This window comes from Prionailurus viverrinus, chromosome D3 (assembly GCF_022837055.1).
Source record: "Prionailurus viverrinus isolate Anna chromosome D3, UM_Priviv_1.0, whole genome shotgun sequence".
Lineage (NCBI taxonomy): Eukaryota > Metazoa > Chordata > Mammalia > Carnivora > Felidae > Prionailurus > Prionailurus viverrinus.
This window is the reverse complement of record NC_062572.1, coordinates 29,209,001-29,228,820: the sequence shown is the minus strand read 5'-3', so window position 1 is coordinate 29,228,820 and position 19,820 is coordinate 29,209,001. Positions and strand designations below refer to the sequence as shown.

General features: G+C 44.2%; 2 protein-coding genes across 2 annotated transcripts in view; both read right to left on the bottom strand.

The window, feature by feature from the left end:
• The window catches only part of GNB1L (G protein subunit beta 1 like), a 60,015-nt gene extending 53,073 nt beyond the window's left edge, over positions 1 to 6,942 (bottom strand). Inside the window, exon 1 of the mRNA XM_047827784.1 lies at positions 6,852 to 6,942. The gene's annotated coding sequence lies outside the window, so the exon portion shown is untranslated. The remainder of the gene's footprint in view (positions 1 to 6,851) is intronic.
• Positions 2,381 to 7,246, bottom strand: RTL10 (retrotransposon Gag like 10). The gene is given in 5 exon segments (XM_053447890.1): positions 2,381 to 3,539; positions 3,541 to 3,577; positions 3,580 to 4,513; positions 6,852 to 6,948; positions 7,210 to 7,246. Coding segments are annotated over 3 exon segments (1,200 nt in total). The 5' UTR covers positions 4,484 to 4,513; positions 6,852 to 6,948; positions 7,210 to 7,246; the 3' UTR covers positions 2,381 to 3,280.
• Positions 7,247 to 19,820: the final 12,574 nt, after the last annotated feature.

The following is a 19,820-nucleotide window of genomic DNA, read 5'->3' as shown; positions in this document are numbered from 1 at the left end:
AGGACCATGAGTTTGCAAGTGGAGCTCAAGTCCATGCTCTGAAGCCCTACACCAAGGAATAAACAACAGCCATCTGCGTGTAGGCAAGTGATCAGGGTCTGCACGCTTAGAAATGTTATGTGGGTGAATTGTAGTATTGTAGTATTTGACATTCTCACCAACAAGAAAAAGCCTATTTCTCCATGTCTTCAACAATTCTGGAGATCTAGAACTTTTAAAGTCCTGGATCACAGGCAGAAAAAAAATCACCATACTTCCCTGTAGTACTTTTATGATTTTTCAAATACTGAAATCTTTAGTCCATCTGGAGTAGAGCCTGGCAGAGTGAGGTGGGTATCCAGTTTTACCATTTTCCAGATGGCTAACCAGTTGTTCCAACTCCTTTTAGTGAATAATCCATTTCAGCCCCATTAATTTGAAACAATACCTTTAAGCATGAACTAAATTCCTGCATTTATTTGGCTTTATTTCAAAGTTCTCTATTCTTCTCTCTTCGTCCATCCACACCAAATTTCAAGTAACTTCGTTGCTGCAGCTTTATAAAAAGTTCTGTATCTCATAGGACCTTATCCTTAATACTTCTGGTGTTAAAGTTTTCCTTGGAGACATGTATGTTAAAAACCCTTCCACAGAGCTCACAAATATCCTATCTTTAGGAAATAAAATCTCCAGGTATTTCCAAGGCAAGTAAAGGACAGACCTGATGATCTGGTAGGTAGACCCAAGCACATCAGCTGGACCCTGAGCATATCCAGCAAACACTTTCAGACTGTCCTGCACCCAGGAGCACCTTCCTCCATCTCCCATGTGAGAGCCAGGAGTGGCGAATGGCCCAAGGATCCTCCTCTCATCATGCATGGCAGGGCCTTCTCCTTCTCCCCGCTCAGAATGGGAAAGGAGCTAGGTCACTGCATATGGCCAAAGACGGCACAGCATTGGCTGGCAGTGAAACTATCACTTTGCAATATCATATGCACTGCCTATCTACAAGGCCAGGCCAGAGCCCTCCCACCTTCTCCTGATCCCACCCTCACGTGGCCATTGCCACTGAGACCCTGACCTCCTTTCTTTTCCTTTGTGGCAAGGGCTCAACCACAACAGGAGACATTTTCCAAATTAAAACATAGGTCACCTAGGCTCTCCACACATCCTCTTGGGCCTGCCTTGGGAGAGGTGGCCCTCAGGAGAGGTATGCCAGACTATAAACCAAGCTTGCAGAAGCTGTCTGGGGCCCAAGGGAGAAAAGGTCCACAGGGCCAGAGGGGCCAAAGGAAAATGGCAATCTTGAGCTGACGGGATTCATTTCAGGTCCACTAAATGTAGATGAGAAAGGTGGCCTGCGCAGATGCCAGCAATAGTGCGGGTGTCAACTAAGTGATTCGGCCATCATCCCAGAGAGCAACTCCAGGTTCTACTGTCAGAGGCATCTTACCAGCTCAAACAATATCGCCAACAATATCAGACCCGTTGGCAGGCCAGGGAGTGGGAAGCAGTCTGACCTGGGTCTACAAGAGGGTCCAGACATGAGCAATAGTAGAGGGGCAGCAGTGTATCTGGGGCTGGGCTACAATGTGCAGGGATTTCCCACACTTGATCAGAACCAGGCTGCACAGTCATTTCTTCTGTGGGCTTGCTCGTTTGCTTTTCAGGTTGTATCAGCTTCCCACCTATTTCTAAGATTTTCAACTGTTTTATTTACAAGCCAACTGTGCCTTAAAATAGCTCACGCTTAAAACCATGTGAACCCAGAGCCTTTTAAAGTGATAATTACTAAATAATCCCAATGGTGTCTATTTTACTTAAAAATTTTTACCAGATGTTTGCTTACTACTGTTTTTTCTCTAAAATAGTTTTAGTAGCAGTTCATGCTTCCACTTTATTTGTTCTTCCTACTTTCCTGGAAAAGTGTTGTTTCCAGCTGTAAAACTAAAGGGGCTTGACACTCTTGCCTAATTGTTCATCAGAGTAGGTGTACTGTACCCATCTTGTGTTAAACTTGGCTTGAGGGAGCTTCTGAGCTCAGTTCTCATTATTAGAAAACCCATCCTGTGCAGAACGGATCTTTCTTCATTCCAATCCTCTGGCCCCTTGGCCTCACAGCTCTGGTCTGCTTCCTGCTCCTTCACTCCAGCTCTAGGAAGTCAGTTTTCAAGGCCACATTCCACCTGCCAAGACTCCCATTCCCACCTATTCAGCCCAACTCCTTCCTTCAACCAGATCCTTCGATTTTCAAAGCCCCACCCACCAGAAACCTGCAACACTGAACCTAGAGTGCTCATGGCTAGGGCCTAGCCTGTTCTCAACAGAACAGACAACAGTGCTTCTGCCAACAAAATAAGGGCTCTGCTCATCAGCTACCACCACACCACAGGATCAGCCATGGATTTAACATGTTTAATGAGCACCAGTTGTGTACCAGGGACACAAAGCTGATTAGGATGGAGCTCCTGCCCTAGAGGCTCACAATCTACCCAAAGATACAAGTCATTTATAGTGTTATGGCTTAAGTGTTGAGTCAGCAATGCCCAACAGTGGGCAGGGAGGCAGGGAATGCTGAATAGCAGAAAGTGGGAAGGCAACAATGGGCAAAGGCACTGAGACACAGAAATTCATGCCAACTTCTGAAAACACCAGGTGTTAACTACAATGTTAATATACAGAAGGGGGAAATGCTCGGAACTTAGTTAAGACTGGCAAGGAGGCTTGTATCCCATCTCCCTAGCTGTCCCAGGCTGCTGGTATACCCATAGGGAAGCATCTTTCTCTGCCATCCCACTAGTACTAAATGATCAAAGTGGCCACTTCCTCTAAGCAGCCTTCCTTAAATTCTAGCCCAGAGGACAAAGGTCACAGAGAGCCAAGATGGGGAAGGGGGCCTAAGTAGAGATACCATCCAGGGATAGATCTAAACAGGGCTGGCATGGCAGACCCAGTCCAGTCTAGCCAACACTGAATGAGGGATCTGGGGAGGGGGTGGTTATGAAGACATACAGATATCTGAATGGGGACTGCTGTATGGAACTCTGTCCAACTAATGGCAATGCAGCTGGCAATGCACAGGGAGGCAGCCTCTGGGTGACTGGAGAAGTCAGAGAATGAGGAGCACATGGTAGAGCCCAATATTCTGCTATAAGAGGAGGTGGGGTGGTGAGGACAAGGGGGCTGTCTGTGTTCAGACAGGGCAAAGCCCAAACAGGTGCACCTCCAATAAAGCAATAAAACAAGTGGCCCAGCAATAAAGCAAGTGGATAAGGCAATACCTGGCACACTATGGCTACAGTCATCTGGCAATGCCACTCTGTCCTGCTGGGGCACTGTGGGGCTTTTCAGCTATGCAGGCCACTTCATCACAAGGGGCACTACTGAATCTGCCTGGACTGTGTTCAGAATCCAGGGCTGTGGGGTAGGGAGCAAGAGAAACTGCTAGCTCTCTTGGGGTCTCTGGGGTGTCTGCAACCTGCTGAGGGGTACTTAAGGATGCCTTCTGGTCTCCCTCTGTCTTAGAAACTTCCTCCTTTGTCTTCTGGGTTTCTGGACCCTGGCGGAACTGGATCTGGTTTCTGGGTAGGCGGGTTAGAGATCCTGAAAGTGCAGGGACAGGTGTGGGGACCGCCTACCCTGGCTGGGATGAGGCTGGCCTCACAGGACCAGCATCAGCCCTGCATGCGGAACTAGACAAGGTGAGGGACTCCACAGACCCAAGGCTGCTCTCCTTGGCCAGCTGCTACTCAGGGAGACCATTTCTGGATGTAGAGTTGGAAGTATAAACAGCAAAGGTGGCCACAGCAACTGGGACAGCACCCACGTTGAATGCCAGGACCTCCGAATACCTAGCTAAGTACTGCCTCACCACAGGCAGCTGCGGGGCCACTGGTGACTGGCTTGAGGCAGGGGCCAGGGGGCAAGGCACTGCAGCATGGTACTCAGCAAAACTGTTCAGGTCTTGAATGACATCCTCGAGATCCTGGCAGAAGAGCTCATAATCGTGAGGAAGGGGCAGGTCCCCGACGAGGTGGGGGGGTGCTCATGCCCGGGCTTGGCCGGTCGGGTGCCCAAGGATCTCACAGACGTGACTGAGGTTGTCCTAATAGTTCTCAAAGCAAAACGACATGCAATTACCCAACTGAGCCCAAAATCGGTCCACAAGCCACGGGGAGTCATCAAAGGTGCCTGGGTCCAAGCTTGGCACCTAGTAAAAGTCCACGCTGAGGGGCCATGGGCTGGGCATGCACAGAGCCAGGGGTCCCCTTTCTGTGGGCTTACCACCAGGAGCACTGCTGGCTGTGCTCTTCTGCTCCATGGTCGTATGCACGCATACGGGGTCCCCACAGCAGGGCCGCTCAATCCAGGGATCCACTAGGGGGGCATATGTGACCCCAAGAGAGACCTGGTCCATCTGCTGCCAAGGGTGTGTGTTGGCATAACTGGCTGCTGCTGGGATGGGATTGCAAGGGCCGTGCCGATGGCGCCAGCAACAGGGCATGCTGGGAGCAGAGGGGAGCTGCCACACCAACTAGAAGAGGAAGGGGGAAGAAAGGAAGAGATGGTGCAGCGGGGAGGGTGGGCAGGACACAGCAGGACAGAGATGGGCTGAAGAGGTGTCTGGCAAACCCAGATGTTCCAGGCAAGTGCTGAGGGTCAGAGGAGCTGACAGCTGTGGCCTCAGGAGAGCTGAGAAGAGCTGATGGGACAGTCAGATGCAGGCCACCATCCAAGGCAATCCTGTCCAAAAACAAGGTGGGGAAGAGCGGGAACTAGGCCCAACCATCTCCACCGTGCAGCAAAAGGAGGCAATACGCAGGCAAACCCCAGGTACCCCACTAGGAGCTGTGACTGGAAGGAGGGCCCAAGAGGCAGGCCTGAGAGGCCTGAGAAGGTGGGCAAATGCCACCTGTGATGTTTCATGGGCAAGGTGTGATGGCAGATGCTATCAGTCCCAGGAGAAGGAAAAGGGGCCAGATCAGAAGCCCCTGGGCTTCCTTGGACAGCCTGGCTGGCTGTCAGGGATTTTCAGAAGAACAACAAAAGCAACCTTTAACTGAGTGCTCTATCTATGGCAAACACTGACCCCTTGATGAGGCTGATACTCTTATCGTACCAGAGGCAAAGTGGTGAGTGAAGTCACTTGTCTGCAGCCACACACCAATCAGTAAGTGACCGAGGCAGGTGAACCTGGCTCTAAAGACCATATGATTGACCACCACACATCACCATGCTGGTTATGAACTACGTTTCAATCCACTGAGAAGGAGCCCCCAGTCACCCCAAACACTGTGAGCGTTAAGTAAGCAGACCAGGTCACAAGATTCTTTTACATCAAAGCACTAAGAGCTTGGAAGGGGCTACCTGCATGCCAGACAGAAGCCTGGGGTCCCACTATTCTCTGGTGCCCACCAGCCTCTCTACCCATGCTTTCCAGACTTGCCTCACCACTCAGAGTCCAGCGTGCTGACAACACCACCCTCATCCTAAACACCACCTCCCTGTCCTCATCCTCGTCAACAGCACAGGATCCAATCCCTCAAGTTTAATCTCACTCGCTGTGTCTTCTTTCACCACCTCAAAGTCACTCCAGTAAAGGGCCTGGAGGGCAGTGGTCATCAACCCTGAGCAGTCCAAAGAGCCCCGAAGTTGGAAAGGAGGCTGCAACCATCACCAAGTACAGTTCCCTTCCAATGCCAGGAGCCCTCTCTCAGGGCTCTCCCACTGCCTAACCTGACAGTGGCCACTTCCCAAGTATCTCTGCAAAGGGAGGTCCACTCACAGCTGCCACAGAACACACTCTGCAACCCCTCCACACATATCCCAATGTTCCATCTGCTCACATCCAGGGGCACCACGGTCTGCACACACCTTTGTGCACAGTTGCCTATGTGTTTATCTACCCCTGCCCCCATCAGAGTGAGTTCCTCCAGGGAGACACAGCTCTGCTGATCTTTCTGCTGAGCACCTCCCAGGGTGGCCTGCAGCATCTGAAGCTGCTAGGGCCACCAGCACCTACTTCTGCCACCTAAGCATTCAGGAACCTCTCAGGTATGGCCCCCACTCTGGGGGATGATTCTTCCACCTGAAAGCCTTCCCATCCTAACAGAGAAAAACAATATAACAGAGCCTGCCAGCAGCAGTGGCTCAAGTGGCAGCACACAAATGCAATCCACTCGGGACTCCAGTCCAGTTCCTCATCAAGCTCTGAAAACCAATGACGATGAACGCCAGTGACCACGAACCACACTCCAAGCTCCTGCCACCAATCTAAGGTTAAGTGCCAGGCTGCGCACAAAAACCACATCCCATGCCCAATACACAGTGCACTACCCAAGTCTCTGCCCTGGCTTCCTCCCAGTCCCAAACTCCTACCCCCGGTCAGAACCCTAGCTGTCCCCTGCCTGCTCATCAGCATGCCTGTGTACCCCTGTAGCATCAGGGTGAAGGAAGGCTCCCCTGCGCCAACCAGCCAGCCCTGCTTGGCCGTGAACCTTCTTAAGCTTGGGTCTCTTAACACTTTTGAGAACCTTAGCCCTCCCACAGCTATTAGTTTGTTGACCCCTCTTCCTTCTCTCCCCACCCTAACACTGAGGAATTTGGGCCCTTCTGGACTGCACAGCGCTTTACTCAAGGAACAGGTACCGGGACGCACACGCATTTGCCTCTGCAAAGCCAAAAGCCAGCACCTACAACGCTGGAGCGTTCTCGGCTCCTAGGAGACCAGGGACCCCGGGGGTAGAACAGCTTGCCCAAAGCTTCGCAGCAAGTGGAGGGCAGACCACTGCACCACCCCCTTCTTAAACGCCATGCAGGAAACCGCGGGGATACGAGCTCACAAGTCCCACTGCAAAAAGAAGCCGACCGACCTGAGGCTCCACGAGGCGTCTGCGAAGAGGGTCCACGGATCTGCGACCGGAGACTACGGACCCGTCTCCCTCCCAGGGCGAGACTCCCAAGTGCCACCTAGAAAGCGCAGAACAAGATCGGCCGCCGTGAGGTGAGAAAGGGCGCGGGGGACACCTTCGAACACAGCTGGAACCACCAGAAAATGACTCCAGACTCTCCCCCGCCCACGGCGCGGACCGAGAAACTGAGGCCCGCCTTTCCGAAGGGCAACAGGGACCCAGTCCGAGGGCTCCGAGCGCCTCTCCGCTGACAGGAAGTTGGGAAGGACGGAGGGGCAGGGCCCCCGCCGGGCACTCGGGTTCCCGCCGCCCCACTGACCCTCCGTCCAAAGTCTGCGACACCCAAGCCTAACCACTTCGCGCAGCCACGCCCCCAGCGTGCGCGTGGCCGCCCCATACGTCCCCGCGCCGGTACCCGGCGGGTCCCACACTAGTCTCCCTGTAGGGCTGCGCCTGCGCTGTGAGCCTTGAGGCCCATAGCTGCGCAGGCGCTCTCAGGCCCTGCCAGCGCGGCAGAGGCGCGGGGGGTGATGGGAGCGCGCTCAGTCCCGCGACGCCGCGCCAAGGGCTTGGAGCGGACCCGGCTGCGCTGGCAGGCGTGGGGTGGCCAGGGTCGGCGGTGTTCAGCGGACCCGCGCGAAACGCACTGGGGCTGAGGAATGGATAGCAGGAGGGAGGGACGGGGCACCCAACTGGCTCTCCCAGGGATGTTGGAGCCGTTGCCACCGCCCTCAAATCAGCTGGGCCCTGGGGCGCTACCGAACGTCTGGAGAGTTGCTGGGAACAGAGCCCACCAGGGAGGGTTTGGCCATAGAGGGCCTTCGGCGCTTTGGTGGAAAGTGTCTCTCACCACCCAGCGCCCCATGCTTGAAAGTGGGGCCTGGTTCTGCCTACGTTCTGTGCGGGAGCCAGAGGGCAAGGCTGGGCTGGCCGTGAGAACGCCCCACCTGGGTGCCTAGAGGCTGGTAAACCGGGGCCTGTAGGTTTTCTAGGGGGTGTGTTTGTGCTGCCCTACCCGGGTGGAGGCTAGACCGAGAGGACAATGAGGGCAGGCTGCCAAGGCCAAGTTTGCTCCCCAGGAGTGGCATGCTCATTCAGCACCCAGAGACTTTGGGAAAGTGAGCAGAGCATGAGGTTGGGTGCTCCTCATGTGCACCACCCCACGCTTCCTCTTCCAGTGCTTACGGTGCCTAGACAAGAGGTGGGAGAGGGTATCTGCCCCTCGGATACCTAATGCCCTGTGAGCCAAGGACCTGGATGCAGGCCAGGAGTTATTGGAGCCATCAGCAGCCGAATCCCCTGGAAAGAGATGTTTCTCAAGGCGAACACATGCCTAAGAGACCAGCTCCCTTTCTGCCCTGGTCTAGTGACTCCTTTCATGAAACTATCTCTGAAATGTTATCTGCATTTACACCCAAACTCACTCTCTTTGATCTTTGAAACGCGAATCAAAGATCACATTGTACCTTTACTTGGGTCTGTGGGGCTTCCAGCCACCTCGGCCAAAAATAATAAAAGTGGCACCCAGCCAGGAAACGCCTCCTTGAAGTGTGAATGAAACTTGTATTTTTCGGTTGTATCTTTCCTAATTGACCTGATAATTTAAACTTCCTGCCTCAAAGGAGAGGGGGAGTTCCCAACAATTTGGCTTACCTCAGGCACTAGGCAGCTAAGGCCAACTCCAGGCTGGTCAGCAGAGAGCAGGCAGTATGCTCGTGTCAAAAACTAATCCAACTGGGCCAGGCCATCAGAAACCACTTTTTTTTTGGTTCCAATCGATTTTTTTTTATTCAGGCCATGTTCTGTGTATATATTTTTTAAATTGTAATAAAATATACATGTCATAAAATTTACCCTTTTAAAACCATTTCTAGACGTACAATTTGGTGGCATTAAGTATATTCACGCTGTGTGCAACCTTCACCACCACCCATCTCCAGAACTTTTGCATCACCCCAAACAGAAACTGTACCCATTAAACACTAGCTCCCCACCACTACCCCTGCCCCAGCCTCTGGTAACCTCTATTCCACTTTGTCTATGTTAATTTGCTTATTCTAGGTACCTCATAAGTGGAACCATACATTATCATTTCATTTAGAATGTTTAAGACGTTCATGTCGTAGCACCTGTCAGAATTTCTGTTCCTTTTTAAGGCTCAGTAATATTCAATAATATGTATACATCACATTTTGTTTATCCATTCAACTGTTGATGGCCACTTAGGTTGCTTCAGTCTTTAGGCTTTTGTGACTAATACTGCTATTAACATGGGTGTACAAGTATCTATTAGAGTCCTGCTTTCAGTTCTTTAGCTATATATCTAGGAGTGGAATGGCTGAATCATGGTAATCCTATGTTTAACTTTTTTAAGAAACTGCCAAACTTTTCCAGAGCATCTGCATTATCTTATGTTCCTACCAGCAATGCACAAGTTTTCCAATTTTTCCACATCCTCACAAACACTTATTCTTTTCTGGGTTTGTTTGTTGTTGTTCAAAAATAGCCATCCTAATGGGTATGAAGTGGTATCACATGGTTTTAATTTTAGTGACTAGTGACTCCCAGCATCTTTTCATTTGGTTATTGACCATTTGTAGCTCTTCTTAGGATAAATGTCTGTTCAAGTCCTTTGCCTGTTGGGTTTTTTGTTTTGTTGTTGTTGAGTTGTAGGTGTTCTTTACATATTTTATATATTAATCCCTTATAAGATATATGATTTCTGAATATTTCTCCCATTCTGTGGTTTATCGTTTCACTCTCTTGGTTTCCTTTGAGACACAAAATTGTTAAATTTTGATAAAGTCAAATTACCCATTTTTTTCTCTTTTTCTTTTGGTGTCATATATAAATCATTGCCAAATACAATGTTGTGGAAATTTCTGCCTGTTTTTTCCTAAGAGTTTCATAGTTTTATCCCTTATGCTTACATCTTTGATCCATTTGAGTTATTTTATATATAAATTGATATAAGATAAAAGTCCATCTTCTTGTTTGCATGTGCATATCCAGTTTTCCCAGTACCATTTGTTGAAAAGACTGTCCTTTTCCCATTGAATAGTCTTGTAACTCTTGTCAAAAATCAACTGATAACATAAGCAATAGTTTATTTCTGGGATCTCTATTTTATTCCATCGATGTCTATGTTTGTCTTTATGTCAGTCTTAAAAAAAATTTTTTTTAGGAGCGCCTAGGTGCCTCAGTCAGTTAAGTGCCAGACTTTGGCTCAGGACATGATCTTGCGGTTCGTGGGTTCTAGCCCCACGTTGGGCTGAGCCGGGAGCCTGCTTCAGATTCTGTCTCTCAAAAATTAACAAATGTTAAAAATTTTTTTAAAATATTTATTTATTTTTGAGAGAGAGAGACAGAGCACGAGCAGGGGAGGGGCAGAGAGAGACACACACACACAAACTGAAGCAGGCTCCAGGCTCTGCACTGTCAGCACAGAACCTTGATGCGGGGCTCCAACTCACAGATTGCGAGATCATGACCTGAGCCAAAGTCGGACGCTTAACCGACTGAGCCACCCAGGTGCCCCAAAATGGAATTGAGGGACACCTGGATCAGTCAGTTAAGTGTCCAACTCTTTTTTTTTTTAATTTTTTAATGCTTATTTATTTTTGAGAGAGAGAGAGAGAACGGGAGAGGGGCAGAGAGAGACAGAAACACAGATTCTGAATCAGACTCCAGGCTCTGAGCTGTCAGCACAAAGCCCAAGGTGGGGCTTGAACTCACGAACCTTAAGATCATGACCTGAGCCAAAGTCCAAAGCCCAAACAACTGAGCCACCCAGGCGCCCCTCTTTATGTCAGTCTTGACTACTGTAGCTTCATGACAAGTTTTTAAGTCAGGAAGTGTGAATTCTCCAATTTCATTCTTTTTTTCCCAACATTATTTTGGTTATTGGGGATCTTGAGATTCCAAAAATTTGTATTTTGAGGATCAGTTTTTCTATTTCTAGAAAAAAAGACACTTGAGATTTTGATAGAGATTGCATTTAGTCTCTATATCACTTTGTATACTATAGATATTTCAGTAATATTAAATCTTCCAGTCTGTAAGTATGGGATGTCTTTCCACTTATTTAGGTCTTCTATAATGTCTTCCAGTGATGTTTTGTAGGTTTTAGTGTGCAAGTCTTTTGCTTCTTTGGTTAAATTTATTCTCTTATATTTTATTCTGCTTGATGTTACTGTAAGTAGGATTGTTTTCTTAATTTCCTCTTCAGATTGTTTGTGGTCAGTGTATAGAGATACAGCCTATTTTTGTGTATTGATTTTGTATCCTGCAACTTTGGGAGTGCATTTATTAAGTCTAGCAGTGTTTTTGTGGAATCTTTAGAGTTTTCTAAATAGAAGATCATATCATCTGTGAACAGAAATAATTTCAATTCTTCCTTTACAATTTGAATTCCTTTATTTCTCTTTCCTGCCTTATTGCTCTGGTTAGGACTTCTAGCACTAAGTTGAATACAAGTGGCAAGAACAGGCATCCTTGCCTTGTTCCTGATCTTAGAGGAAAAGCTTTCTGTTTTGACCATTGAGTGTGATGTTGGCTGTGGGTTTTTTGCATATGGCTTTATCATGTTGAGGAAGTGTCCTTCTATTCCTAGTTTTATTGAATGTTATATCATGGAAAAGTATTGAGTTTTGTCAAATGCTTGTCCTATATCAATTGAGATGACCATGTTTCTTTCTTTCTTTCTATTGATACAATATACTACATTGATCTTGAAAAAAAAAATATATATATATATACACATATATTAATGACTTTAACTTCTCTGTGGGCTGGGTTCTTAACAGGACCAATTGCTGCCTTTTCACCCACACAATGAGGCGAGCTAACTTTGCTGAACCCACCAAGTGGGCAACATGTGAACTCAAGGTTTCATTGGATGATGAGGCAGGAGTCAGTCCATTTCACAGATGGGGAAGCTAGGCTTCATGAAGGCCAAGACTTACTTGAGGGATGGTACACTTGAGAGTCCCTATCCAACTAGCAGCCCCTCTTTGGAAATGCACCCCCTTGTGTTGGGTGCTGGATGTGAATGTTTGAATTAGGAAGCCCCAAAGCAGTGGTCAGGCAAGGGGCATTGGAACAAGGACTTTGGCTGTAAAGTGTTGAGGGTTGATGTTGGCACTGCATCCCCAGGCCAGGAAGGCAACAAGGAAGCAGGGACCAGCTACCTGAAAAAGGTGATGCCAGCTGTCTGAGGACTGTCAGCCTCTGAAGCCTATCTGTGCTCCTGGCACCTGGACCTTCATCAGGGGCCTTTACCTAGAGCCTGCTGATAGATGTGTGAGCCCAGAAACAGGAATGCCAGTGTCTCTCTATTCAGCCATCACCTTTCTCATTTCATTCTACCAACATTTTCCCTAAAAATATAGAGCTGAATCCTTTGGTGCCTTCTCAAAGGTCCCACTTTCCAGAGAAGGGTCTCTTTCCTGTCCTGTTGGTAGGGCTGTGCCCTAAGTGATTAGCACAGATGCCTCAGAGACCCTTCCAACTTAGCCAGGCAGCTGGGCACCTGAGCCTGGTGCCCCTGGGGTTCCTTGTGCTTCATTTTATGGACTGAATATTTGTGTCCTCCTAAGATTCACATGTTGAAATCCTAACCCCCAATGTGATGATATTAGGAGATGTGGCTTTTGGAGCCCCCATGAATGAGATTAATGCCCTTATAAAAGAGGCCCTACACAGCTCCCTCACTCCTTCTGCCATTTGAGGGTCCAGGGAGAAGTCAGCTGTCTATAAACAAGAAAGTGGGTCCTCACCAGACATCAAATCTGCTAGTGCTTTGATCTTGGATTTCCCATCCAGAACTGTGAGAAATTAATTTCTGTGGTTTATAAACCACCCAGTCTATGGTATTCTCTTAGAGCAGCCTGAACTAAAACAAGCTTTTGGAACCCATTGTTGTCTTTGTCAATTTCTTTTTTTTTCTTTAAAGTTTATTTATTTGAGAGAGAGAGAGAGACAGCATGAGTGGGAGAGGGGCTGAGAGAGAGGTAGAGAGAAAGAATCCCAAGCAAGCTCCACACTGTCAGGGCAGAACCTGACAGGGGGCCCAAATCTGAAACCATGAGATCATGACCTGAGCTGAAACAAACAGTTGAATGCTTAACCAACTAAGCCACCCAGGTGCCCCTATCCATTTCTTTACATTCCCTCTCCTCTCTCTCTCTCCCTCCCTCCCTCCCTCCCTCCCTCCCTCCCTCTCTCTCTTTTTAATGTTTATTTATTTTTGACAGGGGAAGGAGGGGTGCAGAGAGAGAGGGAGACAGAAGCAGGCACTGCACTATCAATGCAAAGTCTGGTGTGGGGCTAGAAATCAAGAACTGTGAGATCACGACCTGAGCTGAAGTCAGATGTTCAACCAACTGAGCTACCCAGGTGCCCCTCTTTCTCTTTCTTTTTAAATTGAGGTAAGATTTACTTCAATAAAATATACAGATTTGAAAAGCACAGTCACACAAATTTTGCACAGTAAGCTACCACCACACACAATTAAGCTATAGAACATTCTGTTACCCAGAAAGTGCTTCCATTCCTCATAGACACTGTTCTGACTTCTATTGCTTAGCTTTATTTTGCCTGTTCTGGAAGGTTTTTTTGGTTGTTGTTTTGTTTGTTTGTTTGTTTGTTTTTTAAGTAGGTTTCATGCCCAGAGTGGAGCCCAACATGGGCCTCAAACTCATGACCCTAGGATCAAGACCTGAGTTGAGATCAAAAGTTTAATGCTTAAATGAGCCACCCAGTCACCCTCCCCCACCCCCATTCTGGAACTTCTTACATATGGAATCCTATAGCATGGACTCTGTGTCTGACCTAGTATTTGTAAGATTCATCTATGTTATGGTTGCATGTGTCTCACATTTTTTTATTGCTGTATGGCATGCTATTGCAGGACTATGCAATTTGTTCAGTCATTCTCATGTTAATGGACATTCACATGGTTTCTGGTTTGGAACTATCATGAATAAAGCATGAGCATTCTTGAATAAGTTCTTTTTGTGGACATAGGGTTTCATTTCATTTGGGGGTGATATCTAGGAGTGGACTTTATAAGAAGCTGTCAAAAGTTTTCCAAAGTATCTGAAACATTTTTAAAATTTTTTTAAATGTTTATTTATTTTTGAGAGAGAGAGAGAGCAAGTGTGAGTTGGGGAGGGGCAGAGAGAGGGAGACAGAGAATCCGAAACAGGTTCCACGCTGCTCATGACGCTCAAACTCATGAACCGTGAGATCACGTCCTGAGCCAAAGTTGGACACTCAACTGACTGAGTCACCCAGGCGCCCACCCCCCCCGACAAATATCTGGAACTTTTCACTTCCTCTAGCAATGCGTGACAATTTCAATTGCTCCACATCCTCATCAACATGTGGTATTGTCAGTCTTTTTAATTGTAATCATTCTGGCAGGAATGGAGTGGTATTTCATTGTGGTTTTGATTTCTCTGATAACTAATGATGTCCATGCTTTTATGTGGTTGCTTGTCATCTTCTATTAATTTATAAGAGGTTTTCATGCATTCTGAATTTAAAAATGTTTGTCAGATATGTGTATTATATATATGTTTTCTCAGTCTGTCACTTGCCTATTCATTTTCTTGAAGGTATCCTTTGAAAAGCAGAAATTTCCCATCTTGGCAGCTAGTGCTTTTTGTACCCTAAAAACTTAGCTACCCTAACATCATGAAGTTTCTTCCTATGTGTACTTCTGGAAGTTCTATTCTTTTAGCTTTTACATGTGAATCTGTGGGTATTTTGAATCAATTTTTGTGTATGATGTGAGTTACAAGTTGAAATTCATTTTTATCCATATGGGCATTCCATTTTCTAGCACCATTTGTTAAACAAAACAAAACAAAACTATCCTCTTCCCAACTACATTACCTTGGCACTTTTCCAATTACTACATTTGTGTGGTTCTACTTCTGGACCCTCTACTCTGTTCTGCTGATCTTTGTCCTTAGGCAAGAAACACACTCTCTTACTTATTGTATTAGCTTTAGAGTAAGACTTGAAATCAGATAGTTAAGTCCTCCAATTATTTGTTCCCTTTGCAAAACTATTTTAACTATTGTAGTTCTTTTAAGACTTCCATGCAAGTTTTAGAATCAACTTGTCAATTTCTGTGAAAAATCAGCTTCTCAATTTCTAATGAGATTTTTTATTAGGATTGTGTTGAATCTGTAAGTAAATTTGGAGATAGGGAACTTCTTAACGATATGAAGTTTCCAATTCACGAACAGATTATATCTCTTTGCTTGTTTACGTCTTCATTAATTTCTTTCAGGAATTGTTACAGTTTTCAGTGCACAGTTTTGCATGTATTTTGTTAAATTTATCCCTAAGCATTTTATGGCTTTTCATGCTATTGTAAATAGTACTTTAACATTTTTTCAATGTCTAGTTTTTCTTTGCTAGTATGCAAAAAACTGAAATTGACATGTTATCTTGAGCTCTTGCTAAATTCACTTATTAGTTCTAGTAGTTTTATAATTTCCTTAGGATTTTCTATGTATGTGACCCTGTCATCTACATAGAACAATTGTGCTTCTTTTTTATGTATATGACACTTGCATATTTACATCTATATATAATGTGTATATGCATACACACATATATGTACATATATCTCTCTGATTTTTTTTCTTTGTTGCAGTGGCCAGGACTTTCAGTAAAAAAGTTCAGTAAAAGTGGTAGGAGTAGGCCTCCTTAACCTATTCTTAATCCTAGAAGGAAAATGTTTGGTCTTTGACCATCAAGTCTGGTGTCAGCTGCAGCTGTTTTTCATAGATGCCTTTTTATCAGGTTGAGGGTGTTTCCTTTCAGTCCTAATTTTCAGAGTTTTGTTTTCTCATAAACAAGTGTTGAATTTAGTAAAATGCTTTTACTCCATCTGTTGCTATGATCACAGTATTTTTCTTTTTTTTTCTGTTAATGGATAAATTACATTGATGGTGTGTCGAATGCAAAACCACTTTGCATTCCTAGGATACATCTCACTTGGCAATAACGAATTCTTTGTATGTATTGCTGGGTTCAGCTTGCTCATATTTTGTTGAGGACCTTTGCATCTAAGTTCTTGAGGGATACTGATTTGTAATTTCCTTTTCTTAGAATGTCTTTGTCAGGTTTTGATATCAGGGTAACACTGGCCTCATAAAATGATGGGAAGTGTTTCTTCCTCCTCTATTTGCTGAAATAATTGGTGTGATGTTGGCATTATTATTATCTTCCTTAAATGTTTGACAAAATTCATCAGTGAAACTCTCTGGGCCTGGAGTTTTCTGTATGGAATAGTTTGTAATGAAGAATTTAATTCTTTTAATAGATATTAAATTTTTATAATATTTTTATACTTCTTCCTGTATAATATTTTATACTTCTATATTTTAATATTTTATACTTTTAATATTTTATACTTTTAATATTTTATACTTCTTCCTGTGTAAGTTAAGGAATCTGTCCATTTTTAAATTGCCCAATTTAGCAAATTAAATTTGTTCATAATATTGCCTTATTTTTAATGCCTATAGACTCTGTAACAATGCTTATTCTCTCATCCCTGGTATTGGTATTTTTTTTTCAAATAATCAACATTTTATTTTATTGATTATCATTTGTTTTCTATGTTGATTTTCACCTTTATATTTATTATTTCCATCCTCTTTCCTGTGATCTGAATTTGCTCTTCTGCTGCTACTGCTTTCTTTAGGAGGTTGCATGAGTCAGGGATCATGAACTCAAGTATTTTTTTATTTTTTATTTAAAAAAATTTTTTTAATGTTTTTATTTATTTTTGAAGGAGAGAGAGACAGAGCATGAGCAGGGGAGGAGCAGAGAGAGAGGGAGACACAGAATTTGAAGCAGGCTCCAGGCTCTAAGCTGTCAGCCCAGAGCCTGATGCAGGGCTCAAACTCACGAACTGTGAGATCATGACCTGAGCCAAAGTCGGATGCTCAACCAACTGAGCCACCCAGGCACCCCTCAAGTATTTTTTTAAACACAAGTAGTTTTCTTTTTTACACAAGTATTTTTTCTTTTTAACACAAATTCTAAAGCTATACATTTGCCTCTAATGACTTCATTAGCTGCATCCCAGAAACAACGTGTTATGTTTTTTTTTTTAACGTTTATTTTTGAGACAGAGAGAGACGAGCATGAACGGGGGAGGGTCAGAGACAGGGAGACATGGAATCTGAAACAGGCTCCAGGCTCTGAGCTGTCAGCACAGAGCCCGACGCGGGGCTTGAACTCACTAACCGTGAGATCATAACCTGAGCCGAAGTCAGCCACTTAACCAACTGAGCGACCCAGGCACCCCAATGTGTTATGTTTTTATCATTAGTTCAAAATATTTTCCAATTTCTCTCATGAGTTCTTTGGTCCTCAGATTACTTAAAGTATGTTGTTTAATTTCTAAATATTTGAGGGATTTTCAAGATATCTTTTTGTGATTTTTTAAATGTGGTTTTGTCTCAGTGTGTGGTCTACTTTGTGAAAATTCCATGTTTGCTTGCAAAGAATGTGAAGAATAAAACAAATGTGAAGAGTGATGGTGGGAATCTGGTACAATCACTTCAGAAAAACTCTTTAGCATTCTTATAATGTGTTTATTGTTGCTGTTGTTGTTTGAGAGAATGGGAGAAAGAGACAGAGAGAGAGTGAAGGGGAGAGAGGCAGAGGGAGAGAGAGAATTTTAAGCAGGCTCATGCTCAGCATGGAGCCCTATGCAGGGCTTGACCCCACGACCCTGGGATCATGACCTGAGCCAAAATCAAGAGTCAGACACTCAAATGACTGAGCCACCCAGGCGCCCCAGCATTCTTATAATATTAAACATATACCTACCATATGACCTAGCCATTTCACTCCTAAATTCATATCCAAGAGATATGAAAACATATATCCACACAAAAAGCTGTCCATTAACATTCATTGCAGCTTCACTAATAACAGCCAAAAATGACCCAAATGTCCACCAATAGGTAAATGGATGAACAAAATGTGGTACATCTATACTACAGAACACAGTCTCCAAGAAAAAAGGAACCAGCTGCTGATACACAACTGAGTGAGAGAAATCAGAGCAGAGGAATATATACTGTATGAATCCATTAATAGAAAATGCAAACTAACCAATAGTGACAGAAAGCTGATCGGTGGTGGCCTGGAGCAGGAAGTAGAGGGACAGAAAAGGTTGAAAGGGGCATAAAGAAATATTTTGTGAGGAGTGGAAGTTTCTATATCTTCATTGTTGGGGTGGCTTCCTGAGTATATACATCTGACAAAACATATGAAATTGTACCCTTTAAATGGGTGCAATTTATTATATTTAAATTATATCTTTAAAATGTTATTAAAATGTTTAATAAAGCTACCCATTAGAGTATAGGAGCCAATAAAGTGACTTTCTCTTTAAAAAAAGACTGTCTATTCCATAGTTATTGAGCATGTGTTCTATAAATGTCAAGTAGTTTTAAGTGGTTGATAATGTTGTTCAACTCTTCTGAAATATTTCTAGTTGTGGTGTCAATTGCTGAGAAACAGATGTTAAAATTTCTAATTATGATTATGGATTTGTCCATTTCTCATTTTAATTTTGAATTCTGTTATACATATTTATGCATACATGTGCATACAGGTTGCATAGGTTGCATACATATTTATGATTGTTATGCTTTGCTGATGAATTGAGTCTTTTATTATTATGAATAACCACATCTGTCTTTGGTGAAATTCCTTCTCTTGCAGTCTATCTTGTTTGATATTAATATTGCCACATCAGCTTTCTAATGCTTGACTTTTGGATTGTGTATCTCTTTTCCATCTGTTTATTCTCAGCCTGGATGTTTCTTTCTACATACAGATATCTCTTGTAGAAAACGTAAAGGTAGATTTTGTTTTTTAATATCAAGTATGGTAATCCTTGCCTTTTACTTGGAGAGTTTAATCCCTCCATTTATATAATTATTGATATTAATTAGGTTTGGTGAGTTTTAGGCCTACCATTTTCCTATTTGTTCTCTATTTGTCCCATCTCTTCTTTCTTTCCTTCTTTTTTTTTCTGTTCTTCATTTTCTGTCTCCTTTTTAGTTTATTAAGTTTTTCTTAGTATTTCATTTTAACTACTCTATTGGCTTTTTATTTTTATTTTTGAGAGAGAGAGAGCACTTGTTCCTGTGTGCACGAATAGGGGAGGGGCAGAGGAGGAGGGAGAAATTGAATCTTAAGCAGGCTCCACACTCAGCATGGAACCCAATGCAGGGGCTCTATTTCACAAACCATGATATCATGACCTGAGCCAAAATCAAGAGTTGGACACCTAACAGACTGAGCCACCCAGGCACCCTTATTGGCTTTTTAGTTGTACTTCTTTGTATTGTATTTCCTGGTTGCTCTAGGAGTTTACAATATGCATCTTTAATTTACTGTAGTCTACTTAGAGTTAATATTGTACCACTTCACATTAAGTATAAGAAATTGCAACTGTATAAGTCCATTTGCAACCATCTTTTTGCTGTTATCATGTTTTTCATTCATATAAACCCAATTGCACATTGTTACAATCCTTGTTTTAAGTAATCAGTGTCTTTTAAAGAAAATAAGAAAAGGAAAAAAATAGCATTTTAGATTTACCTACATATTCACCATATCCGGTACTCTTTTTTGCTTTCTGTCATTATAAGCTTCCATCTGGTGTAATTTCCCTTCATCCCGAAGAACTTCCTATTGCATTTGTTGCAGTGTGAGTCAGCTGAGGAATTATTTCAGCTGTCATTTAAATGTCTTCATTTCTCCCTCATTTTTGAATATTTTTACTGCACATAGATTTTCTGGGTTGGCTTTTTTTTTTCTGCACATAAATTTTGTTCCATTGCTTCTGATCTACATTTTTTTTCTGACATAAAGTCAGAT